The 27340-nt window shown below is 46.2% G+C and overlaps 1 protein-coding gene across 2 annotated transcripts in view; it reads left to right on the top strand.

The window, feature by feature from the left end:
• The window catches only part of LOC100865538 (interleukin-1 receptor accessory protein-like 1-B), a 52819-nt gene that overhangs the window by 12296 nt on the left and 13183 nt on the right, over positions 1-27340 (top strand). For both annotated transcript variants that reach the window (XM_086905409.1, XM_086905410.1), the window contains exons 2-3: positions 20972-21153; positions 26710-26923. In XM_086905409.1, coding sequence (XP_086761535.1) covers positions 20972-21153; positions 26710-26923 — 396 coding nt within the window. The remainder of the gene's footprint in view (positions 1-20971; positions 21154-26709; positions 26924-27340) is intronic.

Below are 27340 nucleotides of genomic sequence, written 5' to 3' on the forward strand. Positions count from 1 at the left end.
TTTGTATTCGATTTCTTTAGAATCGCTCGTTTCGAGTGAATAAATTCCTCTTTGCGTGTAAGAATTATCATTTTAAGTTAAGCAACAATCGTCTCGTGTCTCGACCGAGCAAAAAAAGATCTTAGATCTGTGGTGGAAAGGAATTTTGAAAATTTTGAAAATTTTGCTTCGTCGAATCCGCCACGTGCATCGTGTTTTTAAAAATTAAAAAACGTTTTTCCGAGTGCGAGTATTGTGCGAGAAGTCGAATAGCTGTCGGGAATAAGGTATCTGGCTGGCGAGAGCATCGAGGGAAGGATGCTGGATTTGAAATTGGCGTTGAATTCCGCCTCGTTCGTTCCCCGTGAATCGAACTGAGAGAGAGAGAGAGAGAGAGAGAGAGAGAGAGAGAGCACGGTTGAAGAGCACGGTTCACAATTACCTCGAGCTACTTAATTAAGTTGCGGCTGATTACTAGCTAGCGGAAGTAAACCATGACAAGCGACAGTTAGGTGGACGTGGCTATACCTATTATTAGCACCTGTTGTCTACAACGTGGTATCGCATTAGACGGTCCGACTAAGCCCCTCGCGCGATATTAATCCACCCGCAAACACGAATCGACGTTGCATCCCCAGATAACACGAAATTTCGCCCCTCGGAGAAATTATCCATCCGAGCGTTCGTCCGTGCCTCGATAGAAAAACGAAATCGAACATGTTTCCCCCTTTCGGGAATTCGATAAACCTCGAAAGATAATTCGAAGCCAACGCTGGTTCCTCGAAAGAAAAACACAATGGCATCTACCGTAAAAAAGATACGAGGCCTTCCTCTTTTACTTTCGAGATACGCTTTTCCATATTCTCGCTCGGTTAATCGGGTTTTCTATGTGTTTTTCGGGATAAGTACGCGTTGCGCCTCGTCGTATTGCGTCGTATTACGTTTCAAGGAACGCGTGGACGGAGACTCGATCTAGATTCGAAGTTTCCGCGGAATTTCTCCTTCTCTCGTTCACACGTGTACGAGAAACGTACGCTCTCACGCGCTGAGATCCAGCATGGAGGGGCAAAACGGCTCGCGAGCCGCTTATTATCCTTCTCTCTCTCTCTCTCTCTCTCTCTCTCTCCCTCTCTTCTTTCCTTTCTTGTCGCCAAAGCGATCGCGATCGTCCCTCCTTCCACGCTTTGTTTTTCGACGATCCGAGCGTATTCCCGAAAGGTAGGCATCCGCTTGTTTCGAGAGTCGGGTAAAACGCAGCCGAAGAATGTCTCGAAGGGGAGAGAAAGAAGGGATCGCCGCTTCTTTCGGGATCAGGATCGTGAGAACGTTCTCTCGGTCGAAATTACGCGTGTCCACGTTCCGATCGAACTTTTACTTCGAGAGAGAGAGAGAGAGAGAGAGAGAGAGAGAGAGAGAGAGAGAGAGAGAGAGAGAGAGAGAGAGAGAGAGAGAAGAGATAATAGGAAGAGACGGGACGGATGTATTCCTTTGTTGGTCGGAGATAAAACGTTGGACAAAAGAGGTGGTACGGTAAAAATATCGCGGTCGAAGGCGTGTTCGTAATCGAGAATCCGATACGTAGCATTCGTCCGGATGAGGATCGAATTTTCATCGCGCGTCGTTCCAATGACGAAGCTTCTCCTACGTGCTCGGAAAGCTAATAATAATAATAATAATAATAATAATAATAACAGCGTGGCGAGGAGCGTGTTTCATTAACGAAATAAAATCGCACGCGGCGGAATAATTCAATTTTTCGTCACGGAAGGTAAGTTTCGTGCCGTAAACATCGTTACCGGCCGAGTCTTGAACACGATCCTGTAAATCGTTTACATCGAACTTTTACGCGGTGGTGGACTCCCTTTTTTATCGACCAATACGACTCTCCTCGTATTTTTCGCCAAAGTAGTAGATAAAAAGGATCGAACTTTTAAAAGCGGGAAGGTATCGAATGCTTCGGTTCTAATGGATTCGCGTTATCGTGGATCCCATTTTCGCCACGTCTTTAAAAGATTCGAAAAAAAGAAAAAAGAAGAGAGAGAGAGAGAGAGAAAACAAAACGTTTTCCATTCTAGTCGAAATACGTCGCGGTCCTCGGATATTCGGGTAAGGGAAGACGGCGGCGGTTGAAGCGAGGCGGTTATACACAGTCGGGAGATAGAGGAGCAGCGGTGAATGCCGGTGAACCGGTCTAGCGGTGAGTTTTTGCGAAAGCTCTCCTTCGGGCTGCGCGGTGAAACGGTTCAGACGTCTCGCTCGCGCGCATCGTCCTGAAACCAGGATTCGACGAGACAGCTCCTCCCCCCTCCCCTCCTCTGTTAAAGTTTCCTTCCTTCCTTCGTTGATAGCGAGTTTAACTCGACGAGCTCGACGAGCAGAGGACGAGAAGAGGATTCTTTGTCTCGCGCGGAACGAGCAAAGTTAAGCCTGCCGGAACGCCGCGCATCTCCCTTCCTTCGATATACAACTTTTACCGCACCTCGGTTGCCTCCGGTTATCGAGACCAGACACCGTGTATACCCATCGAAGAAAAGGGCGAGTAATAATAATAATAATAATAATAATAATAATAAGAACAACTCGCTTCCGTCGAACGATCATTTATTTTCCCAACAACGAGATATCCTTTTAGTCAGTTTTATTTACGACGTGCTTCCGATCCTCTCTCGAAACCTTTCTCTCGATACGCGATTCCCAAGAATACACATTATTCCTCGAGCTTCTTCGCTTCTCTCCTTATACTTATTCCGAGATAAAGTTCGAGAGGGAAATAAGGATAAGGGGAAGAATGGATCGAAAATTTGTAAACGTTGCTCGTGATATTCCAAGTCGGTATATATTGGAATATATACCGCGACCGAATTTCGGAATATATCGAATCAATTCGTGAAATTTCGTTCGTGAAGAGTAGCGAGATAGCTGTGTAGAGTAGTAGAGACCTGTTCCGCCAAGGGAAAGGTCAATCGCATCTCGTGGAATCGAGTTGGTTGGTTCACGCTCACGCTGTGCAAAAGATGCATCGGTCGAATGGAAAACGGACCGTTTCGAGTTGTTTTAATTTCCATTCGAAAGATCGTTTTAATGCCGCCTGTTGCTTCCGCGACGTTGGTCGATCATATTCATCGCTCGCAGCCTCGATTTATATATATATATATATGTATAATATTGAATCGAGGAAAGAAAATTTTTTGGGAGAAATTTATCGTTATCGAAACTGGTCGATGATTTTGTCCGGTCGCGCTTGGATTGTTTCGTTAAATTCGAGGATATTGTTTGTAACGGTGGGCTCATTTACACGGCACCTCTGTAAATAAACGCCCGTATCGAAACGATCGCGGTAATTTGCGATATTTATCCACTCGTATTATATTCTCACGTACGATTTTATTCCACTCGGTTGATTTTCAACGAAGTCGAAATTAAACGTTTAAATTATTCCGTCCCGCTTTGCCATCGAATCGATGCTTTTGCCTTTTCACGACCGAACGAACGCGATCAATCTCATATCCCCATGTTCGAGGCAAATGGAAATCCTCGGAATTTGTTTGGCCAAATTTCACCCGATCCGAACGATCTTTCTCGAAGAAAATTATATCCGACAAACAACATATACGGAATAATCGAAAATATGTCACAGAATTCACACCCGATCGAAAGGTGAAAAGTGATATTTCGAGGAGCTCGACTCGACCACGACTTCGTTCCGCGTAGGTGTACCGAAAGAGGGAGGGGGGATAAGCACCTGTCTATAAAAAGCGTGACCGGATGTCCCGAACGGAATACGCCGTTTCCTGTGGAAGGAGGGGGGGCGCGCGCGTAGATGTGTGTGCGTGCACACGCGCACACCACGGTGAGCCGTCGTCGTCCATCGCTCCACGAGTTATTAACCGCAAAAATACGACTCGAACGTTCTCGACGACGAAACGGTTTTTCGGTGCGATACGAAGTTTGCGGCGACCGACCCGATCACCGTTAATCGTTCTTCCTCGATCGAAAGAGAATTTTCAAAGAGGATAGGCCTCGAGACGAGAGGATCGTTCTCGGGGATCCACCGATTTCTTCGCTATGGCCGAGTTGCGTTCCTCCTCCGTGGTCGGGGATATATATATATATATATATATGTAAGAAGAAATAAAGCGCATCGGGGAGGAGGAGGAGGGGGGGAAAGAAGTGGAAGACTCGGAAGAGAGGAGAGGAGAGGAGACACGGAGCAAGAGAGTGGATCGGCGAGTTGGAACAAAGGGAACTCATAACCGCTATTCACCGGCTGCCCCTCTCTCTCTCTCTCTCTCTCTCTCTCTCTCTGCGATCTGGCTTGGCTGATTATTCCTCGAACGGAGAACGGCAATTGGCCAGCCGAGCCGAACAACCTAATGCTCGCTCGAGAGAGCCACCACGGCCTTTTCGACGGTAATTGTTGCATCCTATGCAGTCCCAGCCCCTCGGTGGGCGTGCACCCGATAATAAACTCGGTATCGATTTCACCTCCCTTTTTTCTTCTTCTCTTCCCCGCGCGTTTACCTTTCTTTCTCCCCCCCCCTCCCTCCCCTTCTTCTCTTAAGTTTTTTAGCTTTTGGCTAACGAGATCTCGAACTTTGTCCACCTGGCGGACGATCGATCAACTAAACTCCCTTGCTTCCTTGGGCAAAAGGACGATTTTTGGGGGGGAAGTTGAGAGGGGTAACCATCGATCTGACTTATCCTCGCGCGAATGGAATCTAGAAATAAAATTCTCGAAACGAATTATCCTTGAGAGAGAAAAGGGAGGGAAGGAGGAGACCGGATACACGGATTTTTCGAAAGATCGGCTATCCCGTCTCGAGTTTCTGTTTATCTCCCCCTTCCCCCCCCTCATCTCTCTGTGTGTTCTACGAATGGCGAATTGCTCGATCACACTTTGTTTATTACAAAATCGGCATCGATCCCATCGGGGACGGTCGCTTTTAAAGGCGGCACGCGTTGCACTCCCGGACAAGATTACTTATAGGGCGAATCTCGTCTCCCTCCCCCCCCTCCCCCTCCGACTATCGGTACCCGCGTGTCGACCAGTCCGTTCCGTGTGTAGTTACCCGTGTACTCGAAGGTGTAATTTAACGGGAATGGGCGGATCGAAACGAGCGGATCGTCGAGTCACGTCGATTCCCGTTTCTCTCCTGTCCCACGATCCAAACTTTCGAAATTTTTCCCCTAGAATTCGCTCGTAGAACCTCTCCACATCGGCACAGAGTCGAAAAAGTGAAAAATCTCTGGGAGTAAATAACTGGTTGGATAACTGGTTTATTCGTTAATTATTATTTATCGTTGATCCGTTTTTTCGCATTTACGAACGAGATGAATAAATCGTGGAAGTAAATTTTTCCCGTCACTGGCCTATGCTTAATATATAGGTTATGCTTAAGAAAAAAAGAAAGACGATTTTACGCTTCTATCTCTATCTCTCTCTCTCTCTCTCTCCCTCTCGATCGTCTTTTTCCGCGCGCCAACGGTAGACGTTTACCTTGAATTCGCCACGGTGACGAGAGAGTGTATAGGTATATATATAGTATGTGTATACTCGGGAACGAATGAATCGCGTCGGTGCGAACCGGCCTTTACCCTCGTCTCCTTTTCTTTCCAAGATTGATAGTCGTCCTCCTCCTCGTCCTCCTCCTCCTCGAGTACTTGTACACACAACGGATCTTTTTAACACCCTTTCCTTCGCTTTTATCGCCGCATTAGAAAGATTTCTCGCAAACTTCAACGCACGAGCTTACTACTATTTTTCACGAGTCTTTAAAACTCGATCGAAATTCTCGTAGTGTGTGTGTGTGTGTGTGTGTGTGTAACGGACACCGTTTCGATTAGCAAGACTTGGTGGAGACTGTAATGGGAAATTGTAACGTTTCGAGAAAGAGGGAGAATGGTGTCTCGAGACAAATTTATCTCGTCGAGATGGAGGAAAAATATCCGTAAGGTATAAGAAGAACGTTAGTAGTTCCCCTTTTGCACCTTTCTCTCCTCCTCGTGACTCGTTCCTCACCGCGCCGTGACCCGCAAATGCAAATTTTCCGTTGCATTTGTTCGAACCGTGCAGACCTTCGCCCCTTCTTACTCGCCCTCGATCCCAAACACCACCCACGCGCTTCCCTTTCCTTTGTTTCTCTTCTCTCCTCTTCTCTTCTCTTCTTTTTTCCTCCTTCGGGCCAACGTCTTTCGTTCGACTCGTTTCCTATCCTCCTTGCCGTTTCCTTTTCTATCCAAAACCGGAATTCCCGTCTGTTCGCGCGCGAAACATATATTCTAAGACGGTTCAATTATCGAGAGACGGCCGAATACGGCCGTTAAGATACGAGCGGATCGACCGCTCGTCCTTTCGCAAATTTGGCAACAACGCGTTCTCGTTGCCCGGATCCTTACCGCCCAGCGATGGGGAAAATTTAATAGTCGAAGCTACGAATAAAGTTGAGTTTTCAGTTTTCAATTTATCACGTTCGAAACGTGATAATATTAATAATCGGTAATGGCAAACGACTTGAGATTATACGAAAAACGGATCGAGTATAATAGCTAACGAATATAACGAATAATTCGAAATTTTTAACTTCCAAGTTGCTTCGGGAGCATGCGGTTCGCGATCGCTCGTATCTCGATCGTTAAATGCGAAGGGAAGAGTGAGAAAAAACGATAATTACGTCGCCTCGTCGCTTACGTTTTCTCCTCCTTCCTCTCAGGAGGGGGGAGATTGAATCCCACGAGACAGGCCGTTGTTGCCGTCTGTATTTCCCGTGAGGCGAAAACGTCGAGTAGTGAGAGAGAGAAAGAGAGGGGAAAACTGGAGGAAAGTTGTTTCGCTGGCTGGTAACGATCGTTTTCTTACGCGAGGGCGGATACTATGTCGCCTCGCTGCCACTGTCGTCGGTATAATGAAAATCTGCTCCTGTCGCGTCGAGAATGATCGAAGGGAAGGGGAAGAGGAGAAAAAGAGGAAGAAAGTTACGAGTTACAGCGATAAATTCGAGTGGCAAATTACGCGTTATATCGAGTGAAAAGGGATCAGGTGCGCGTTTGTTTAAATCCAATCGGTGTTTAAATCGGATAAGGGGGATTAAAACGGTGTTCTCAGGTGAATTCGCTTCGAGATCTCTTTGCTTTGAACTATAAGCGAACTACACTCGGCTCTAATCTATATCCGTGTAGAAATTGTGACGCGTGCGAAGGGATCATTTTTCTCGAAATGTTGCATCACACTTCCCGTATTCGTCGATCTATATTTATGCGCGAGCCAGCATTGGAATTTATTAGTCACGATCCGGTTTGGATTGAGATTTATCGCGGCGTTGAGACATTTTGGCGACGGTTAATTTCCCTCCTTCTCTCTCTCTCTCTCTCTCTCTCTCTCTCTCTAGGTTTTCGATACGACGATTCGATCGAAACTCGTAAACGAGGTGATCGGTTGACTTGAAAATAGGAAGAGCGAATTTAATTAAGGGAATCTCGAACGTTCGTGTTATTTATCGGTGTCGGTCGAATTTCGCGGGAGAAATAGGAGGTTTGGAGTGATGAGATTCGAGAGGGCACGACATCACCGATGAAATTTTCCGCGGACGATAAATTTTCTTGGCCCGTGGTAATTGTAGCGTCACAGAAATTGCACGGATAATCCGACTTGTCGGCCAACTATCATCTCGCGTTATTAAATCGGTTGAACCGCCTCGAAGGAAATTCTTCCAGACTTCTTTTCCATCCTTGTCCTGGGAACGAAATCGAATCCTCCGAGAGATAATAAAAGCGGTATTGGGATTGAGAATCCTCGAGGATCCTTGGAGAACTTGATAACTAGGACAACTCGAAGGGAAAAATGGATGGAGCAACAGTTTATAGCGATAGTATAATTGAATGCGAATAAATTCGTTGTTTTTTTCATCTCGTTTGCTATTCTTATCCGCAATTATCCGCTATATCGACGTAATCGATTAATAATTTTGCTTGGTTTGGAGAGAGGCCAAAAACGATGGGCTGGTTAATCGTTGTCGAAACTTACCCCGTTTATAATAGAACTTTCCAATTCAATTACGAACCCGAAAATACTTCGACCCATTTGTTCCTTGTCACTATTTGCCACGTTTTCCATTCGACTTTTTTGATTTTTTCATTTGCATATCACTACTCCTTTTTTTCCTTTCTCTCGAAACATCTTTCTTTCCTGAACGAATGTATTAATCAAAAGGCGACTTTTTCGGACATAGTGGCAACTCGAGATGATTTTAAGCACGTGTGACTGTGAGTGTCTTAGAGAGTGTCTAATAAAAAATAAACCGAACAAAATTAGTTTTCTCTAATTTCTAATATGAAGTAAACTCACTTAACTTTAAGTTTAATTTACTTAACGATTTAAATTAAAATAAATCTTCAGAGAAATGCTTCTTAAAAAATTTTTAAAAATCGATCCGATCACATAATTTAATCTGTAAACGTTTAGAAAGAGGATTTGAAATTTTAACGTATAATTGTCGTACATCGGAACAATTACTTTTTTACACGATTGAAAATCAATCTTGCCCTTAACACGTAATACACATTATTCGAACACACTGTGACGAGAATGCCACAAATCGCGAGTATACGAACGCGGTTCGAAACCCGATCTCCAACGAAATCTCTCTGGATCGTTTCGCAGAGTTGCAGAAAACGCCCTCGAACGTTCTCCTCCTCCTTCTCGAGATTAAACTTGTTCATTCGTCGTGTTCGCGGAACTGGACGCAAGACGAGAAAAAAAACCATCTCTTCGACCGATAATCTCGTCGATCGCGCCCCTTTGATTCTCGATAGCCGTCCGGTACGTCGTGGAATTAGCGAAAGAGGATGGGGTTAGGGGGGGAGGAGGAGGAGGAGGAATGGGCGACGACTTCATCGAACGCAGAAACAACTTGTTGTAACTTGTGTTCCGCGAAACACGGGTGAGAGAGGGAGGGGCACAGGTCAAAGAAGAAAAAGAGAACCATGCGGGGAGGCCTAACGGGGGGGAGGCAGGGAGTAGAGCGGACAAAAGCAGGAACTCGGCTCCCTTCCTCTCCCTCCCCCCTACGTCCTGCTACAAATCTGTGGAATCCGTCCGAGGAAAGGGAGGGAGGGAGGGAGGAAGAGAGAGAGAGAGAGAGAGAAAGGAGCCTCGAGCTACCTGAAAAAGTATCTCGCCGAGGTAAGCGGGTGGTAGCCAGGAATCGGCGTAGTTATCCAGACAGATTTACGAGCTCGATAAAAATCTGCCGGCTCGGAGGGATATGTATATATATATATATGTATACGAGAATATCGAATTTTCCCAATCCGATACTAGTAGTATAGCTAGGTAGCGGTAGTAATGGAACACTGTCCCTACTTTTTTTTTTTTTTTTTTCTTTTTTCAATCTCGTCCCAGAGACTTATCAAATCTGGTGGAGAAAACGTCCCGTGAGTGTAGAGCGGGGTGGGAGTGGGGGAGAGCACGAACACGAATACACACACACACACACACACACACACACACACATACAGTGCGGGGAGGGGGCACACAGTGGACACACATACACAGACACGAATAGAAACGCGAACACACACACACACACACACACACACACACACACACACACACACACACACACACACACACACACACACACACACACACACACACACACACACACACACACACACACACACACACAGTGCGGGGAGGGGGCACACAGTGGACACACATACACAGACACAAATAGAAACGCGAACCACACACACACACACACACACACACACACACACACAGTGCGGGGAGGGGGCACACAGTGGACACACACACACAGACACGCATAGAAACGCGCACACACACACACACACACACACACACACACACACACACACACACACACACACACACACACACACACACACGAGAGAGAGAGAAGAGAAGAGAAGAGAGAGAGAGAGAGAGAGAGAGAGAGAGAGAGAGAGAGAGAGAGAGAGAGAGAGAGAGAGAGAGAGAGAGAGAGAGAGAGAGAGAGAGAGAGAGAGAGAGAGAGAGAGAGAGAGAGAGGACGGTAGGCGGATCCCGCTACCGCTCTCTCGGCCCGGTGAAATTCCAGCGTGTGCCGGATGCTCGAGAATGGAGGTCGAGAGGAAAGGCGGCGGGAAACGCGATGCAAATTAGAGAACGTTCATCGCGCGCGTTAATTAATCCAGGTTTCCACTCTTTGCGCCACCGACGAACAACCACCTGGCTGGTCGGGCTGGCTGACTGTGGCGAAGCTACTATTTTTTTTTCCCTCCCCTCTCTTCCGCGACCAGACCAGACGTTCGCTTTTCATCGGGATCGTTCGATGGGAAGGATTGAGAGAGGAAGGATTTTTCCCTCATCTCGAGAGAGTTATCATCCTCTATTTACTTCAGACACACACACACACACCCCTCCCCCCTCCCGCCTTTTTCGAAGGAAAAAAAGAGAAACGAGCGAGTAATCGCGTATATTTGAATTAAATATAACGAGTCGAGGAAAATTCGATTCCATCCCTCCCGTGCTCCATCGAGGTATACGGGGATAATTCCCGCGCTCGTTTCGAAGAGGCAACCGGAACTGGTCATATCTCCCTCCCCCCTCCCCGCAAATCGTCGAAGGAAAGAGGGAGGGAGGGGGGGGGGTATTTGATCGAAATTAAATCGTTGGTTGGAATCGCGGTGTTTATCTCGAATCGTGGTAAATGTTGAAAAATTAGGGGAAAGAGTTTTCCCGTTCGATACGGTTCGATACGTCGTTCCATCGGATGATGGGGGTGGCGGTGGAAATTTCATCACGCGTGGCGGGTGTCGGAACGAGCGGTGCCGTCTGCATACAAACCATCTTCTTCTCCTTCGCTCCGTACCGAGTTCGCTCTAACAGCCATTATTACCTGTCCTTTGAAAACAAACTACTCGACCTCTTTCCTCGTCGTCGTCGTCGTCCTACGCCCCCCCCCCCCTCCTCCCTTTCCTTCTTTCTCGTTTGCCGATAATAATTTCCACGCGCATGACCCTCTCCGCATGCTCTCCTCTCCTTCCTTTTCCTCGAATCCCCTCGCTCGCCCCGACTCCTTCCTTCGGGCTCGACACGATGATGCAGGCTATTATACAGCCTTGCCGATTTTTATTATATATACCGTTCGATTTTTTCGAACGGAAGGGTCTGCCCACGCTATCGAATCCTTTGTATACCTTTAACGAGCAGCCCTGTTATTCCTTAACAGGAATTTCGTCTAGACCGGATTTTGTTTGAAAATTTTAAATCTCAGATTTTTTTTTCGAGGCTCTCTCTCCCTCGTAAGCACGGTAATATTGGTATATTGGACGGCTGCAAGAGGGGATAAAATGGAGCGTAAAAGTTTGGCGCGTGCTCGAGAGCGGTCAATTAGAAAGGGGTGGAGCGGTGTAAAGATCGTTTCGAGAAACGAAATATCGCCCGATCTCCTCCTACTTCTCTCTCTATCTTTATCTCGCTTTCTTCGCCCGAATGATTTATCTCGATTCGACTTCCACGGAGAGTTTTATCTCGCGAGGAGAGGGGGTGCGTTTTCGTCCAAACTTTTCCGATCTTTCGTCGAGCTGTTTCGAGGATGATTGATCCTCGTAATGTTGGAGAAAAAATTTTTGCGCGAATTTTTTAATTGTCGCCGCTTTTAATTGTTGTTGACGAGCTCTCTCGATGTTTCAAAAGAGATGTACAACGTAAATGGAGACGAGAGGAAAAAATTTTACCCCCGACACCGTAAATCCGTAAATGAAAACCAAGGAAAATGAGAGCAGAGATGAATTCAGGTCCCGGGGATAAAAGGAGCGGCATTTGTCCGCCTCGTGGTTTCCCTCGGATCGTGAAAAACGGCGTATCCGGAGGAATGGGACACTTTCTAATTCCGAATTCTTCTTCTTCTTCTTCCTCTTCTTCTTCGTTTCAACGAGATTGGAGATGGAAAAACGATCCGCTGCTATTTCTCATCGAAATTCCGTAATCGAGATAATACGATGATCCAAACGGGGAGAAATAAGCACGAACGGGGGATATTTTCTCGCGTGCGACGAAAAAGAAGAAAAAAAAAAAAATAGCCTTTTCTCGTCGTCGATGAAGGGGAGGGGGAAAAAAATTCATTTCCGATCCTCTCTCGAGGAAGTCGAATCGAACACAAAGTCGATCCTCTCTCGAAGCGGTTTCGTCACCTGGAGTTGTTGCAACGCTTATACCACTCGTAAACGATCCTTTAACGAGGCTGTAAACCGAGTTTCCATAATGGCTCGTAAACCCTCTTTCCCCTCTCTCTCCCCCTCCTTTCCTCCTACTCGATCATCGGAGTGGAATAACGATAATAATAATAATAATAATAATAATAATAATAACAATCAATATATTCGTTGGTCTATACCTTCTTCTTCTCTTTTCGAAATCGAAATATTCGTATTAACGTATCGACGAAAACGATGTAACTCTCTTTCCCGTGGGCAAAAAACAAAAAACAAAAAAAAAAAAAAAGAGATATTCGTTGGTCTATTCCTTCTTTTCTTTTCGAGATCGAGAGAACGACGTATTAACGACGTACGAACGAGAACGATATACTTTCTTTCCCGTGGAGAAAAAAGAAGAGAAAACGGAAGACAGGAGAAAGCGAACGAACGAACGAACGAACGAACGAACGCCCGTGCTCATATCGGCGGGTAGTACATTGATTTTCCATAACCGCTTCCGTGAAGCGTCGTGTCGCCGCGAGCCGATACCACGCAGTTTCCGTGAAAACGCGGGGGACACGTAGCCTCTCGGAATCGATCGTTTCATCGTCACCGCCGCCAATTTATCGCCCGACGACCCGGCTCGAAACTCTACGCGTCCGATTCCGTGGAAACGATTAGGCGGGAAGCCGATCGATCGGTCGCTAAGTGGTGGCGAGCAAAAAGTATAAAGAAAAAAGGCGAGAAAAAAATGTACCTTCTCTCTCTCTCTCTCTCTCTCTCTTTCTCTCCGACGGTTATTACCTCGATCCTCCGCGGAGGAAGGCCACGATCGGCTTGCCGCGTTCCGAGAAAAACCACTTTACGGGCGCGGGCATGCGTGTATAAGTAAGTGTACACGTAGCTCGCGAACCGATCGACTCGAAAACCCCAATAACTTTTCTCGATTAAACGGCTTTCGCGAAATACGGATTCAGGACCCGCCGGGGCTGTTTCGCAAACTTTTTCCCCTCCCCTTTCCACCGCCAATTTCTCGCTCGGTTAACTTGTTTTCAGGTAAGTAAGGTAGGGTAAGGGTAAGGTGTAAAAGTTTCGACAAAAGGAATAAATTATCGTCGTCACTCGTCTTCTTCTTCTTCTTCTTCTTCTTCTTCCGTTTTTCCCTTTCCGACTTTCTCTGCTTTTTTTTTTTTTTTTTTACTAAGAAAGCCGATTATTATTTTTACGTTCGGTGATCGATCGACACTGACCTACCGCGAATTCATTCGCGTGATCCCGACCTATAGAACTGGAAACTTTGTTCGCTCGTCCTCTCTATTTTCGTCCTCGCAAACGACCGTTGGAATGGAAGAGGGGGAAGGGAGAGAGATTGCCTCGTCGATTAGTTATCTTTCGATCGATTCGCGTAACGACAATAACGAGGGAAACGAGTCGAAGCGAGAGGAAAAAAAGTTTTTTTTTTTTTTTTTTTTTGGGAAAAACTTTTTCGCCTCCCTCTCCCTTCGGTGCAATTACAGGGTTATTTAGCGAGCCGGACGGAAATTTAGTCGGCCTGCGAGGACGAAAGTTTTTGCGCTCGTTTTGGGAGGGGGAAAAAAAAGAAAGAAAAAGAAAGAAAGAAAGAAAGAAAAAGGGACGAGCTCGATCGTATTTCACGGGAAACGGATCTAGGCTGTGAATTTGGCGGACGAACGAACCGAGAAATGGGCGAAATGGAGGTCTCTCCTTTTACGTTATCTCCAAGTTGGAAGACAGTTCGTTGTTTACAATTGTTTTTTGCGAGCCATAAGGTGTGTCCTTCGACTCGAGAGAACGGTTGACCGGCACGCGTTCTTAGCCCATAAACATTAAAGTATACAAGGATGCACTTAAGCGAGCGATCGGAGGGAGCCACTTATCGGGGATAGGAAGGACAGAGTAGAGTTGTTTCTCGGCCGGATAATTAGCATTAGGATAGCAATTTATACGTATTTCGAATTCCAAATTCCGTGTTTGTTTGAATAGGTAGATAGATAGAGTCGCGTGAACGATGGTAAAAACGGAATCTGTGCCACGTTGCCGAGAATAGTATCCAACCTATATATATCGTTGGAACGTAATTACCGTTCGGTCTTTGTCGGTTTTTCGACAAACGCGGAATCTCTCTCCCTCTTCCTCTCGAAAAGCAATCGAATTCTATCAGGAGGTTGCGAATTGCCTCATCGAAAGAAAGATCGTTCTCCCCGTTCCATCCATTAACTTCATTCTCACTCACCGTTCGATCTGATCGCGAATAAATAACTTATTCCCCACACGATGGACGGTATCTTACAAAATAATATAAAGAAGGGGAGGGGGCAGGAAAGTTACTCGAGTTGGAAAGAGTCCTTGGCGCGTTTCCCTCTTAATATTCTCTCGTGGTAGTAGGTGGAGGAGGAGGAGGAGGAGGAGGAAAGAAAGTTGATGGAGGAAAAGTTGGCCCGTGACACGTTCCTGTTGCTCGGTTCCCGCGGGACCGACGCGAGAAATAATAATCCCACGGGGATGGTGAGAGGAGCGAAGAAGCGGAGCGGATTAAAGTAAGGGCGAATAATCGACGAGATCTAATTAACGTTTAATCGTTGGCGCTCGTCGAGAATCCGAGAGAGAGAGAGAGAGAGAGCTAATATTTCGACCGGAAATAACGAAACGAGTCCCTCGAATATCTATTTTACGATTATTCACCGAGATCGTAAATCAAAGCATTAAGGAGACGGATCAAGAGCGAACATTTTCGAAAGTTCTAAGTTGATTTCTCATTCGGATTGAAAAATGGAATTTGTGGGTAAGGAAAAAAAAGAAGGCGTGGTCAAGTCTGCGAGGAAAACGTTCGAATGGTTCGAAGATCGCGGTTGGTAATCGGAGTCGCTAAACTGTTGGAGGCCACTGGAGGGACTGTGGAGAGGTGGTCATCATCGGGAAAATTGATCGGTCGTTATCGGGTTGCGCGTCGATGGTTGGACGGGCAAAGTTCCCTTCGCCTCGTGCGCGAGCGAACGATTCGTCAAAGATTCGAGTCTTGTCTTTCCTTTCCTCCCCACCGAAAGGACACACAGTGGTCGAGTAATGGTACGTTAACTGGACAAGGTTCATTTTCAAATGTATAGTTTCAATTGCAACTGTATAACAACTATACGTTAAAATTTTAATAATTTCGGAGAGAATTAATCCGTAACTGATGGATCGATCACGTTACAATAAAATAGTTGATTAAAATATTATGTAAAAATTTTTAAAAATTAAATTTAAAATTATATAATTACTTCATATTAAAAATTCACGCAATTTAAGGATTTGTCAATGATTTTTTATATCGTTCCACGGAATAAAAGTTGAATGTACGAAGAGAAACTTTCTATTTTTTTTTTTTTTTTTTTTTTACTATATTAAAATTAATTTAATCTAACCATTGATATTTACACTTATATATATATATATATTTGTACATTTATATATTTAGTCATATTTTTAACGAAATAATAAATTGTAGTAAAAAGCAGTATCGTTTTCTAAAAATTAAATGTCCTAATGTCGGAACAAAACTAATTTTGTCCAATTATCCCCTATTATGTGCGAAATCTCGAACTTTGAACGCTTTCATCGAAACTTTGTTCCGTTTCTGGCGCAAATCTATCGTGTCCTGCTCTTATCTCGATTACCAAAGTACAAAAGGAATGGAATCCCTCCTCGAAAGGATTTTCTCCTCAACGAGGAGAAAGATGTTTTCGAGACGCGGAATACACGTCACCACGACCTACCGCGCGCTATCGATTCGGACTGGATTCAGCAGGAGAGGAGGACGTTCTCTCGGACGTTCACTTTGATCTCTTCGAGACTCGACGCGAGAAAATGGATACACGTAGCAGCTCGACACGACGCGGCACGGAAAATTGAGCGGTGCGAAAGATTCCTTCCCTCTTTGGGGGAAAAGAAAAAGGTATACATTCGTTTGGCAACTGAACGCCGCCGCGTCGAAAGGAGGTATCTCTCCCTTTGAACCTTCGTGGAAAACGGAACGAGGTATCGGCCAAAGTCTCTTCTCCTACTTCCTCTTTTTCTTCTTCTTCTTTTTTCATCTCGTTCGTTGCATCGCTCGTTCGAGGATAACGAGCCTTTCGCAGCATTGGAAAATCCGGTCCATCCAAGTGTTGTTGGACGCGAGTTTGATATTCATCAACCCTTCTTCTCCAGATTATTCCCCGAAAAGGGTGTATCGATCGTTCGAGAAGCAAGGATCGTTCGTTCCACGAATTTTCTCCTCCCTTCGTACCATTCGAAACCTCGTCGTGGAATCAAAGTTGGCTGAGGGGGGGGGGGGGTTAGCGCAAACTCATCGATCGAATCCGTTATATTACATCTATAACCAAGATGAATAGAGAGAGAGAGAGAAAGAGACATAGTTAGATTTCCTATATAGAAAGGTGGAACCATCGTGGTACGGGGAGACAGATCTCGAGATGCTTTTATCGAAGGGTGTGTGTTGGCCGAGATTTCGCTCGGAGAAAATCTCTCTCTCTCTCTCTCTCTCTCTCTCTCTCTCTCTCTCTCTCTCTCTCTCTCTCTCTCTCTCTCTCTCTCTCTCTCTCTCTCTCTCTCTCTCTCTCTCTCTCTCTTGTGTGTGTGTGTGTGTGTGTGTGTGTGTGTGTGTGTGTGTGTGTGTGTGTGTGTGGTTCACGTTTCTATTCGTGTCTGTGTATGTGTGTCCACTGTGTGCCTCCTCCCCCGCATTGTGTGTGTGTGTGTGTGTGTGTGTGTGTGTGTGTGTGTGTGTGTGTGGTTCACGTTTCTATTCGTGTCTGTGTATATGTGTCCACTGTGTGCCTCCTCCCCGCACTGTGTGTGTGTGTGTGTGTGTGTGTGTGTGTGTGTGTGTCCAAAATCTCCAAAGACTTTATCGGATCATGAGTGGCGGAGGAGAGAGGAGCGCTTGTTCGGGCGTAAATGTTATTTCGAAGTAAAGGAGCGCAGTAACGCGGTTACCGGATTTTTCGTTCCCTTCCTTTCGAGGTGGAGGAAACGGAAACGAGGACGACTCGGCCAGAAAATTCGTACCATTTATCGACAGCCCTCTCCCCCTCTACATTCTTCTCTTTCTTCTCCTCTCTTCTTTGGTTTCTCTCTCTCTCCCTCTCTTTTCTTCAGTTTCTTTTTCTTTCCTCCCCTTCTTCTTTTTCTCTTTTCTTCAGTTTCTCTTTTTTCTTCTTTCTTCTTCTTCTTTCTTCTTCAGTTTCTCTTTCTCTGTTTCCTTTCTTCTTCTGTTTTCTTCAATCTGTCTCTTTCTCTTCTTCTTCTTCTTCTTTCTTCTTCAGTTTCTCTTTCTCTGTTTCCTTTCTTCTTCTGTTTTCTTCAATCTGTCTCTTTCTCTTCTTCTTCTTCTTCTCTTTTCTTCAATTTCTCTCTCCTTTCTTTTTCTTTCCTCAGTTTCTCTCTCTCTCTCTCTCTCTCTCTCCTCTCCTCTCTCCTTTCTTCTTCTCACGATGTTCGCTTAATAAGACGTAAGTAGAAGTATTTCGGCTAAATTCAATCTCGTCTTTAAATTCCTTGGAGACGGAAGGGTTACGGTATCGTGGTTAGGGAGGGATCAAACGGCTGAAAATTAAAGTAGGGAGAGAGAGAGAGAGAGAGAGAGAGAGAGATAGGGGAGTCCGAGTTACGCATAATGGGGGGCGTGATTCGAAGGAACGGTTAGTTTGGGTAGTTTGAAGAAAAAGTCGCGTCACGGCCTCCGCAACGACGACCAGGAATTCACGGTATCTCCTATTCCCCGCCCCTCCTTCCCCGCACGACCGTACGTCAATATTTCTCCTGCAAACTATTCGATGCGCGTTTTCCCCACCTCCTTCTTTCGTTTACACACAGTATTCGAGAGCGACGCGGCTCGAATACTGGAAAGCAACCGGAGTTGCCGCCTCCCTTAATTGCTCACCCGCCATCATCGCCGCCATCCATCCTTATTATTCACCGAGTATCGGATTTAACGAGGCTGGTGGTATCTTCGAATCTCGCTCAAGTTTCTCGATTCGAGCGCCCTCCCTCCTCGCGGGGAAGGCCCGCGTATCGACTTTTATCCCTCCACGAAGCGAGAGAGAGAAGGCAAACATCGAGAATCGAGGGATTTCCAACTGCAACGAGCAACTCTCTCTCGACCGTCCAAGAAATCGGTTGTCTCGATTCTTTAATCCCCTAATGTTTCCGAAAATAATCCTAAATAAATCCGAAAATCGTTGCACGCCGATTCTCGTCCGCACGGTGCTTCGATTCGTGTTACGGGAGAGCCGCGCGGCGGGTTTATATTCCGAGAAGAAACGCGGCGAAGCGTGAGAAGGAGGGTAGAGGCGGGGCGGGGCAGGGAGGGGGAGGGGAGGGGAGAAGAGGAATTCTATCTGGGCACGTACGCGCGAATTCGCACTCCGTTGTTATCGTCTACGACGCGACGACGAATGCGCGCGAACAACGACGCGCTCGTTTCTCCGCCGGCCCGTTCTTGGGAACAATTTGCACCGGCTATTCGTCCCGCTTTCCGCCCTTTCGAGAAACAAGGAACGAATCTCTTTCTTCCCTCCGTTCGTGTGGGGAGAAAAAAGAAAAGGAGAAAGGAAAGGGAGGGAGGGAAGGCGAGAGCGATTTTTCCAACGACGACGACGACGACGACGACGACGACCGTGGCTCCATTTTTCCATCGACGTCGATGTGTGTCCGTGTCGTCGTCGATTAACGGTTCTTGGCCAGCTATCGATCTCGCTGGGGAATGAACATCGCGAAAACGAAGGGTGGGAGGAAGGGAGGTAACTCGATTCGGTCGGTTTGGCATCGATGGTGGGAGGGAGGGAAGGGGATATACGATGGTTATTAAAATCCTTCGCTCCTCCTCCATGATTTCACTTGTCTTCTTTCTGCCTCCGTGGATAAATATTATTCACTGCTGGTAAAGAAGGATCTTCGCTAGGATCGCCTTGAGACGCTAGTACGGTAGTAGGAAGAGTCACGATTCGAATATGTTGAAAATCGTAAAAGTTATTTTCGTTTATGAAGTGATTAATACGAAATTCACATTTGTAAATTAAACTATCGTTATCGAATCGGTAATCAGCTCACGCGTATCGATATAGAAAGGGAGAGAGATCTTTGGATTCTCTCTGCTTTTGCCAATGCATCGGTCGTTTTGGATAGTATGCGTGACAAATACCACGATAGAAACAAGAATTCGTGTGAAAATAGTAGACACGTTTCCTTCCGAATTAACCAATCAGGTCTCTTCTGCGAGATTCTTCTTTCCAACCAATGAATAGTATACTGTTGCTGGAAAAAAGTCTCGCGGGACGGCACAGGGGCAAGAGGGATCCTTCGCCTATTCCCGCTTTGTTGACAAACCTGACACCACACGCACGCTACGCTAATAGTGGGAAGTAGATATAATTCAAATATTTAAAATCGATATATATCATTATTTTAACCACTCGAATACGAAATTACATTTACGAATTAAACTATCGTTAACAAATCGTAATCAGTCTACGCGTATCGATAAGAAAAAAGAAGAAGAAATTAAAATTCTTTGGATTCTAAAATGTCTAACATGCATCGAGGTTTAGATACATTGATCAATCGGACTGGCATTCCTCGGATTTCTTTCAACCGGTAAATTTGCCTCGTTGTTACGATTGAAAGAATAATTTCGAGGGGAATCGTAACTCGAAGTGATTATCAATCTCGGTAATCCCCCAAAGGGATAGCCTTAATCACTAGCTCGGGAATTAATTACACGCCTGTGTAAGTGGCCTCGTCTTCATCGTCGTTGCCTGCCCCTCGATATATCCACGCGTTCCCGGCAAAATTAATTCGATTTCCCCGTCGAGGGGAAGGACTCGAATCGAATCTTCTCGTTCTTCTCCCTCGTTCTCTCGCAATACCAAGTATGGGACCAAGTTTCGACCAAGTTTAGACCAAGTTTCACTCTGGTGGATGGTAAAAATGAATATGAAAGCGTATGAAAGGAGGATCGATGCAAAGCGAAGCGTGTCGGTGGCGATGAACTTTCCGAGAAGAAGGTGGTGGGACACGCAGCGGAGGACAAGAATGACCGGTGGAAGCGTCGCGACGTGCTACTGTTCTCGCTTTTTCCCCTCCCCTCTCCTCCCCTCCCTCTCCTTAATCGTTTCTACGAACAGAAAAGTGGAAAATTACTACGGCTCGAAATCGATTCGACTTCCCCGCGTAATCGGCGTATCCTGCCCGTCTCGCAATTCCCTTCTTACTTATTCACGGCTTTACGAGCGTGAAAAATTACGCTTGTTCGATCGATCCCCGAATCGTTCGGTAGAGATATCGAATTTTTTCGAAAGCGAAATCTCTATAGAGCAAAGCTGTTTCTTTTTTTCTTTTTTTTTTTTTTCTCCTTTCTCGTCCGAAAGTTCGAGTCGAATAATAACGATCGTTTCGAAATTATTTCGTTGCTTATTAAATTCTTCCGATCGGATCGAGGCGAAGAAAGACGAAAAGAAGAGAGGAAGAAAAATAATTTTCCACGCGTGATTGAATCTTCATGGCATGGTGGATAACGATTTCCTTGAGAGCAAAAGGCAAGGAGGAGGTAAACGAGGTTTGCATTCGACCGTTGTCGTGCGTAATTTTTTCTTTTTTTTTTTTTTTTTTGCTCGTGAGGGGAGCGTTGCTTTTAAACCTTATATTTTTCGAGGAGAAACAAGAAGACCCGAGATTCATCCGTTTCCCCCTTTTTCTCGTCGAGAGTAATAATCGGTTGGCCGATTGTCGGTTGCAGGTACAAGGACAACAGGGCCTATCCTTGGCCAGGTGGCGAGAGCCACTTCATCCTGTATCCGGAGAGCGCGAACCAGACGATTTACGCGCAGAAGGTGAGAGCCTCTGACGCGGGACGATATTCCTGTCAGGCGAGGAACGATACCACCATCCTCGAAGGGGATATCACGCTCGCCGTCCTTGGTTCGTATATCTTTCGTAACTTTCCTAAAACAATATCCCCCCACTTTTCTCCCGTATAAATATAATAATCCAACTGCTCGTATCCGACCGCGAAACGGCCGAGGTGGACGAGATCCGTGGAAACGAAATTCAAAAGCATGGAGGAGAGCCGTGAGGAGGCAAACTTCTCTCCTACTTCTTCGTCTTCCACGGGATAGACGCGGTTCTCGATTAACCATCTCGCTCGATTTATTTGGCTGCGAGATGGAACGGCGGAGGGGGAGGGGGAGCAGACAGGGGGAGTATTCTTCGATCGATACGAATACGTTGAAAATTGGTTTCGTCCTTAGTTATTTACGCCTCCCCACCCCTCCTCTCTCCCTTTCCGTGGATGATTTACGCTCGGAGAGAGAGAGAGAGAGAGAGAGAGAGAAGGGGAGGGAAGAGGAGAGGAGAGAAAACACACATGCACACACATAGTGGAGGGGGGGGGCACACAGTGGACACGCGCGCGCGCACACACACACACACAGTGTGTGGGGGGGGGGCACAGTGGACGGACGGACGGACACACGCACGCACGGACGCACACACACACACACACACACACACACACACACACACACACACACACACACAGTGCGGGAGGAGGGGGCACCCAGTGGACACACACACACACACACACACACACACACACACACACACACACACACACACACACAGAGAGAGAGAGAGAGAGAGAGAGAGGGGGAGAGAGAGAGAGAGGGAGGGAGGGAGAGAGAGAGAGAGAGAGAGAGAGAGAGAGAGAGAGAGAGAGAGAGAGAGAGAGAGAGAGAGAGAGAGAGAGAGAGAGTATGGATGCGTGACGGTTCGCTCGGATGCTAGTTCCTAGAGCGGCAAATCGATTATTTTTCTCGGAAATGAAACCGTCTTCCCCGTCCTCTCTCTCCGGTGGTGGCGAGCGGGGGGATCGCGTGGGTGGTGGTGAGATAAAAGCACGCGCCACCGCGTATCTCCGCTTAGATTCGCGGAATCTCGATTAGAAGCTTTTCCACGAACCAATTTCCCCTCGCGCCCCCCCTCCCTCCCTCCCTCCCTCCGGCCCCGCGCCGCCTTTTTATCGTTCGTATCGAGCGCCGCTGCTATAGCGCTCGATTCGATTTCGATCCTTGTCTGAGATGCGATCACCTCGTGATCCACCTCTCGTCCCCTCTCTCGCCCCGTGCAATTTCCATCCTTGGCTTCCGGCTTGAAACCGGATGTTCCCCGCTTGGGTCCAACGGTGTTCTTGTCCCCCCTCGGCGAAATCAGATTTTTTTCGGTCGAAGAAACAACGCCTCCAACGTGGGCGTGAGTGAACGAGGAAAATGGAGGGGTGGGGGGGGGGGTTTGGAAAAAAAAGAATAACGAAACTCCCGAAAGATAAGGGCGTAACGTTTATGGCGTAAATAGATATAGCGTGTGGAGGAGGGGGAGGGCGAAAACGGGGAAGTGGAAAATTAATTTTCGAGCGAGTAACCCGTTGAAACTCGCCTCGTATAAATATGCATACGCGTTTAACGTCGGCGGGTGGCGGCGAGTCGGTTGCACCGGCCTGGCACGGGAGGAGAGAGAGAGAGAGAGAGAGAGAGGGTGAGGGAGGGAGGAAGAGCGAGAGAGATAGAATTACGAGCCAATACCTGAGGGCTAAGTGCACGGAATGGTTGCGCGCCACGTACATTAACCAAACGCGTGTATCTCGCACGGAGAGAGAGAGAGAGAGAGAGAGAGAGAGAGAGAGAGATGGTTCGATGATGCTGCCGGTAACGCAATTAGCCGACGCACCCTACCCGCTTCTATCTCCCCTATTTCATTTCACTCGACAATCGCCGCTTTCAAAGTATTGTCTTTGACGTCTTATAACGTCCCTGAAGATATATATATATATATATATATCAGTACGATGATGTGCGAGGATTTGTAAAAATTTTCGAACGACATCCATCAAAAGTTTACGTGTGTTCTCCTCTTTGAGGAGGGGGGAGGAGGAGCGTGTCAAAGAGGACACACGGGCGAGAAGGTAGATCGATCAAGGGATACACGAGAATTTGCCGACTTTTAGCAAATCTGCCAGAAACTGCATTCTTCCCCCCCCCCCCCCCTTTTAAGAGATTAATGCGAAATCGTGGAGAAAAATGAGACCGTCCTTCCTCCCTCTCGGCCAAGTAAGCGAGCGAGCAAGTATCGTCCTGTCCATCGATTATTTCTATGACGACGAAGAGGGACGAGATGGAGGAGGAGAGGAGAGGAGAGGAGAATCGAGAGAAGGAGAGAAGCACCAGAGTATTTGAATAAAGCTACCCACGCGCGATTCCAAGAAGCCTTGTTAAACCCGTGAAAGGAATCGCGCGCGCCCTTTCTTCGCTACGGTAACCGGAATTCTTGGAAGTCTTTCTCCGACCTATCGCCGCGAGTCGTGGCTTACCTTCCCTCCCCTCCCTCCCTCCTGTATCGAGAGTAAGCGAAGCTTTCTCACTCCTAACTACGTCCATTGTACGCGTACATATGTGTGTGTGTGTGTGTGTGTGTGTGTATAGTTTTCGAACGAGTAATTTGTTGCTCGATCGGTCGCTTAACTTTCTCGCTCGACCGAGAGAAGAAGAAGAAGAAGAAGAAGAAGAAGAGTATTTTTCTTCCCTTCGAGAATATAATCTCTCTCGATTCCACGATAAAGAGAGAGGGAGAGAGAGATTGCACGACGTGATTACTTTTAGTCAAGGGGACGTCAAATCGTTGAGATCGGACACATCTTTCTCTCGAGAGAAAGAGAGAAAAAGTGAGACGCGTCTTATCTTGCCGAGGAAAAATCCTCTTTTCGACCGAGCAGCATTTCCCCGTTCGAGAGATAAAAGACTTCGAGGGAACGTTAAACGATACGAGAAGATGGCAAATACGAACGTCAACAGAGAGAAGAGGAGGTAGTCGATCGAACGAGTTTCTTCTCCACTTTTCCCTCCTATTGTTCGATACATCTTTCGAGCGGTCGAGCGAAAAGAAAGAACGTACGACGAAAGTTTACGGCGGTAAAATCGTTCGCATCGGGCCAAACTAGTTTTATTCATTCCCATGCCAAAGATTCGTCCCCACCATCTTTTTCTTCTTCTTCTTCTTCTTCTTCTTCTTTCTCCTCCGTCTCTTTCGTTACACTTTTATTTTCACCGTGAGAACAAAGCTGGCCGGTCCGTCGCCGTCCGTCGTTTCCAACGACCTCCTTTTCAGTCGGAAAGAGAAAGAGGCGATGCTCGCTACTCTCCGCGATATTGTTGGGTGAAATCCTAGAACTGATCGAGGCTGACCAACCACCGCGAAACTTCCGATAGAAGTAGGCGTTATACGCGATACGATGCACGTGTGCATCGTGACACGTGAGCCACACGTGCATCGCGAGACGCGCTCCCTCTCTTTCGATTAAGTCGAGAGCCGTGCGTGGTCGAGTCGAGGAACAGGCTGTATATTTCTTTTCGAGCTATGAGTTCACCGCCACCGATACGCGGCGAGCTGTCTCTCTTTCGTCGATCGGATTTTACCTTTATCTCGTTGCCGAGAATATATCCGATCGATGCCAGAGATCGGACAGACGATATCCGACGGATGGTTCCAACGTGCACGTACGCGTAACGTGTGTGCACGCGTCACACCTTTCGACCTCTCCTTCGCGCATGCGTACGGTTCCGCGTACATGTTTTACCGAGTATCTTATCCTGTTTAATTTTAGCAAATGAAGAGTATCTCGCGTGTTTTCGATAACGTTGAAAAAAAAAATGAATTAAGGGTAAGCGGTTTCAAGGGAATTGTCGCTTTCGTATAAATAAATAACTAAGTAAACCATTTGGAAGGTATTTAATTATCTATTATTTATTACTTTTTCTTTTTTCTCTCTCCCTCTTTTTCATTAAGAATTACTCGGTGCATCGATCAACGAATTATAAGAACGAATAACGTGGCACGTGTACTCTTTTCGAAACTTATTTCAATTTTTTAACGTTATATCGGAAACAAAATATCCGAACGGAGATTGTTTGAAAAAAAAGTAATCCGAACAGATGTACGAGGGATAGTAAGTAAAGATGAGTATGAAAAAAATCTGCTTTTAAATTGTAATTCTCGTAACACAAAGTGGAGAATTTGGAGGAAAATTTTTGAATTTTTCCGTTATCCAATGTCGAGGAGAATATAACGAGAATAACACGAAAGGAGGTGGCAACTTTTTTGCACGATTCGACGTACTGTTCACCGCTGGAAAAAAAGTCTCGCGGGACGGCACAGGGGCAAGAGGAGTTCTTCGCTACGATCGCTTATCTTCTCCACTTTAGACACTTTGTTGACGATTCTGACGCCACACGCTACTATAGCATAGCTAGAAGCACTATAGAAGAGCTATGATTTGAATCGATTATACGTGACAAATGCCTCGCTAGAAACAAAAATGCGCGTAAAAATAGTTTCTTTACCTAACTCTAGCTTTTTTATCGTGCAACTTCTTCGAAAAATTATCGAAGAATACAGGAATGGCATCTAAAAATCAATTTCGATTCGATCGACCAGGATCCCGGAGAATTGCGACAGACTCAAAGCAACGGCATTTACGAATTCCTCGCCTCCCTCAAAAGACAAAGGAGAGTTTAATTCCCGAAGTATCGACGCGCCTTTTCTTTTCTCCTCCTCCCTTCCTCTCCACTCGAAGATCGATCGAAGAAAATCAAAGTTTCACGTATCTTCAAGGTGGAAAGTTGTTCCTTCCTCTTCTTTTTCGTTTCGAGGTAATGGACGGTTCCCTCTCCCCCTTCGCTCGAGCGCGTTTACCACGAAGCTCGAGTTTGGGATGGCGAAGGAGGAAAGGAGGGACGAGCGAGATAGCAGGGACCGGTTGAAGCGGCGTTCGAGAAACGAGCGAGAGCCGTATTCAACAAAGCTCTCTCTCCCCTTTGTTTCGGTCCCATGGAAGAAGAAAGGGGAGTCGGTCGAGTCGTGCGCGTGGATAATTCGCGGGATCTCCCACGAGGGAAACGAAATATATTCACAATTATTCTCTCGGGCGGTGACGGTGTTCGAGCGGAGGATGGAAATAACGAACTCTCTCTATCGAAAGCGGCCCGATTTAAGCTCAAAATTAAGAACACGTTCGTATGGTAATATATCATTACCGCTAATTTTCGTATTCGGAATCTGTTTTTTCTTTTCGAAAGATACGATCGAATCTGCGATTCGAAGAAACAGAGAATCGATTCCTTTTTTTTTCTTTTCTTATTACAAATATAATAGTAAAAAAAAAAAAAAAATACTATATTAACGGCTTTTAAAATGTAATTTACAAATTATTTCGGAGAATTTTAAGTATCAAATACGTAACGATTCCCGAATATTCGACAAAGCATACAACGCTCGATGAGAGCATATTTATAATTATTCTTAAATAACGTTAAATTTTTCAATTCGATTTTAAAATCGAGTTTCGAATTGAATCGTTGGATCCAAAATGCGATTTCTCGATAGTAACATAAAATTTGAATCAAAGGAACGACGATGTGTGCTTTCCAGGAGAGAAATCGAGCGGATACACGGGGAAACCGCTGCCAACGTACAGGCCAGCCTCGCAGTTGGTTCCGCTGGGAGGAGCTGCGAGATTGTTTTGCGAGGCGTATCTCGGGAAGGTGGAGCTGCCGGACGCGAAAAATTCGGTGACTTGGTCGAAGAGCGACAGCAACGTCACGTTGCCCAGTCACGGAAGGATCGCCCAGCACAAAGTGTCCAGGTAAAATTTTCCACTTTATCAATTATTTCGAACTCTGCTTCCTCTACTTATCGTCCGGTATACACCTTGATCGTAAGATCGATAAAGGAGAGCGAGAGTCGAGGGAGCATCGAACTGCTAATTAAGCGCCACTTGCCAGTATTGGAATTTGGCTTTGATCCCAAGGATGCGCGCGCATATATATATATACACAGCTCCTGAATCGGTTAATAGGAGCGTGGCTAACGAGAAACGCCGAGTAATGAAATACCCGTGGTCATTATCGCCGGAAATACGGATTTCGGAAAAGCAAGGACGAGTAGGGCCAGGATCAAAGGTGGATCAAAGAAAATACGAATCGCCAAAATTCGACGAAATTAACATGAATATGTATATATATATATATATTTTCCGGAAAATGCAAATAGTTTCACGTTC

The sequence above is a fragment of the Apis florea genome, unplaced genomic scaffold, assembly GCF_048593485.1.
Source record: "Apis florea isolate Af1SG1 unplaced genomic scaffold, ASM4859348v1 contig_2411_pilon, whole genome shotgun sequence".
Lineage (NCBI taxonomy): Eukaryota > Metazoa > Arthropoda > Insecta > Hymenoptera > Apidae > Apis > Apis florea.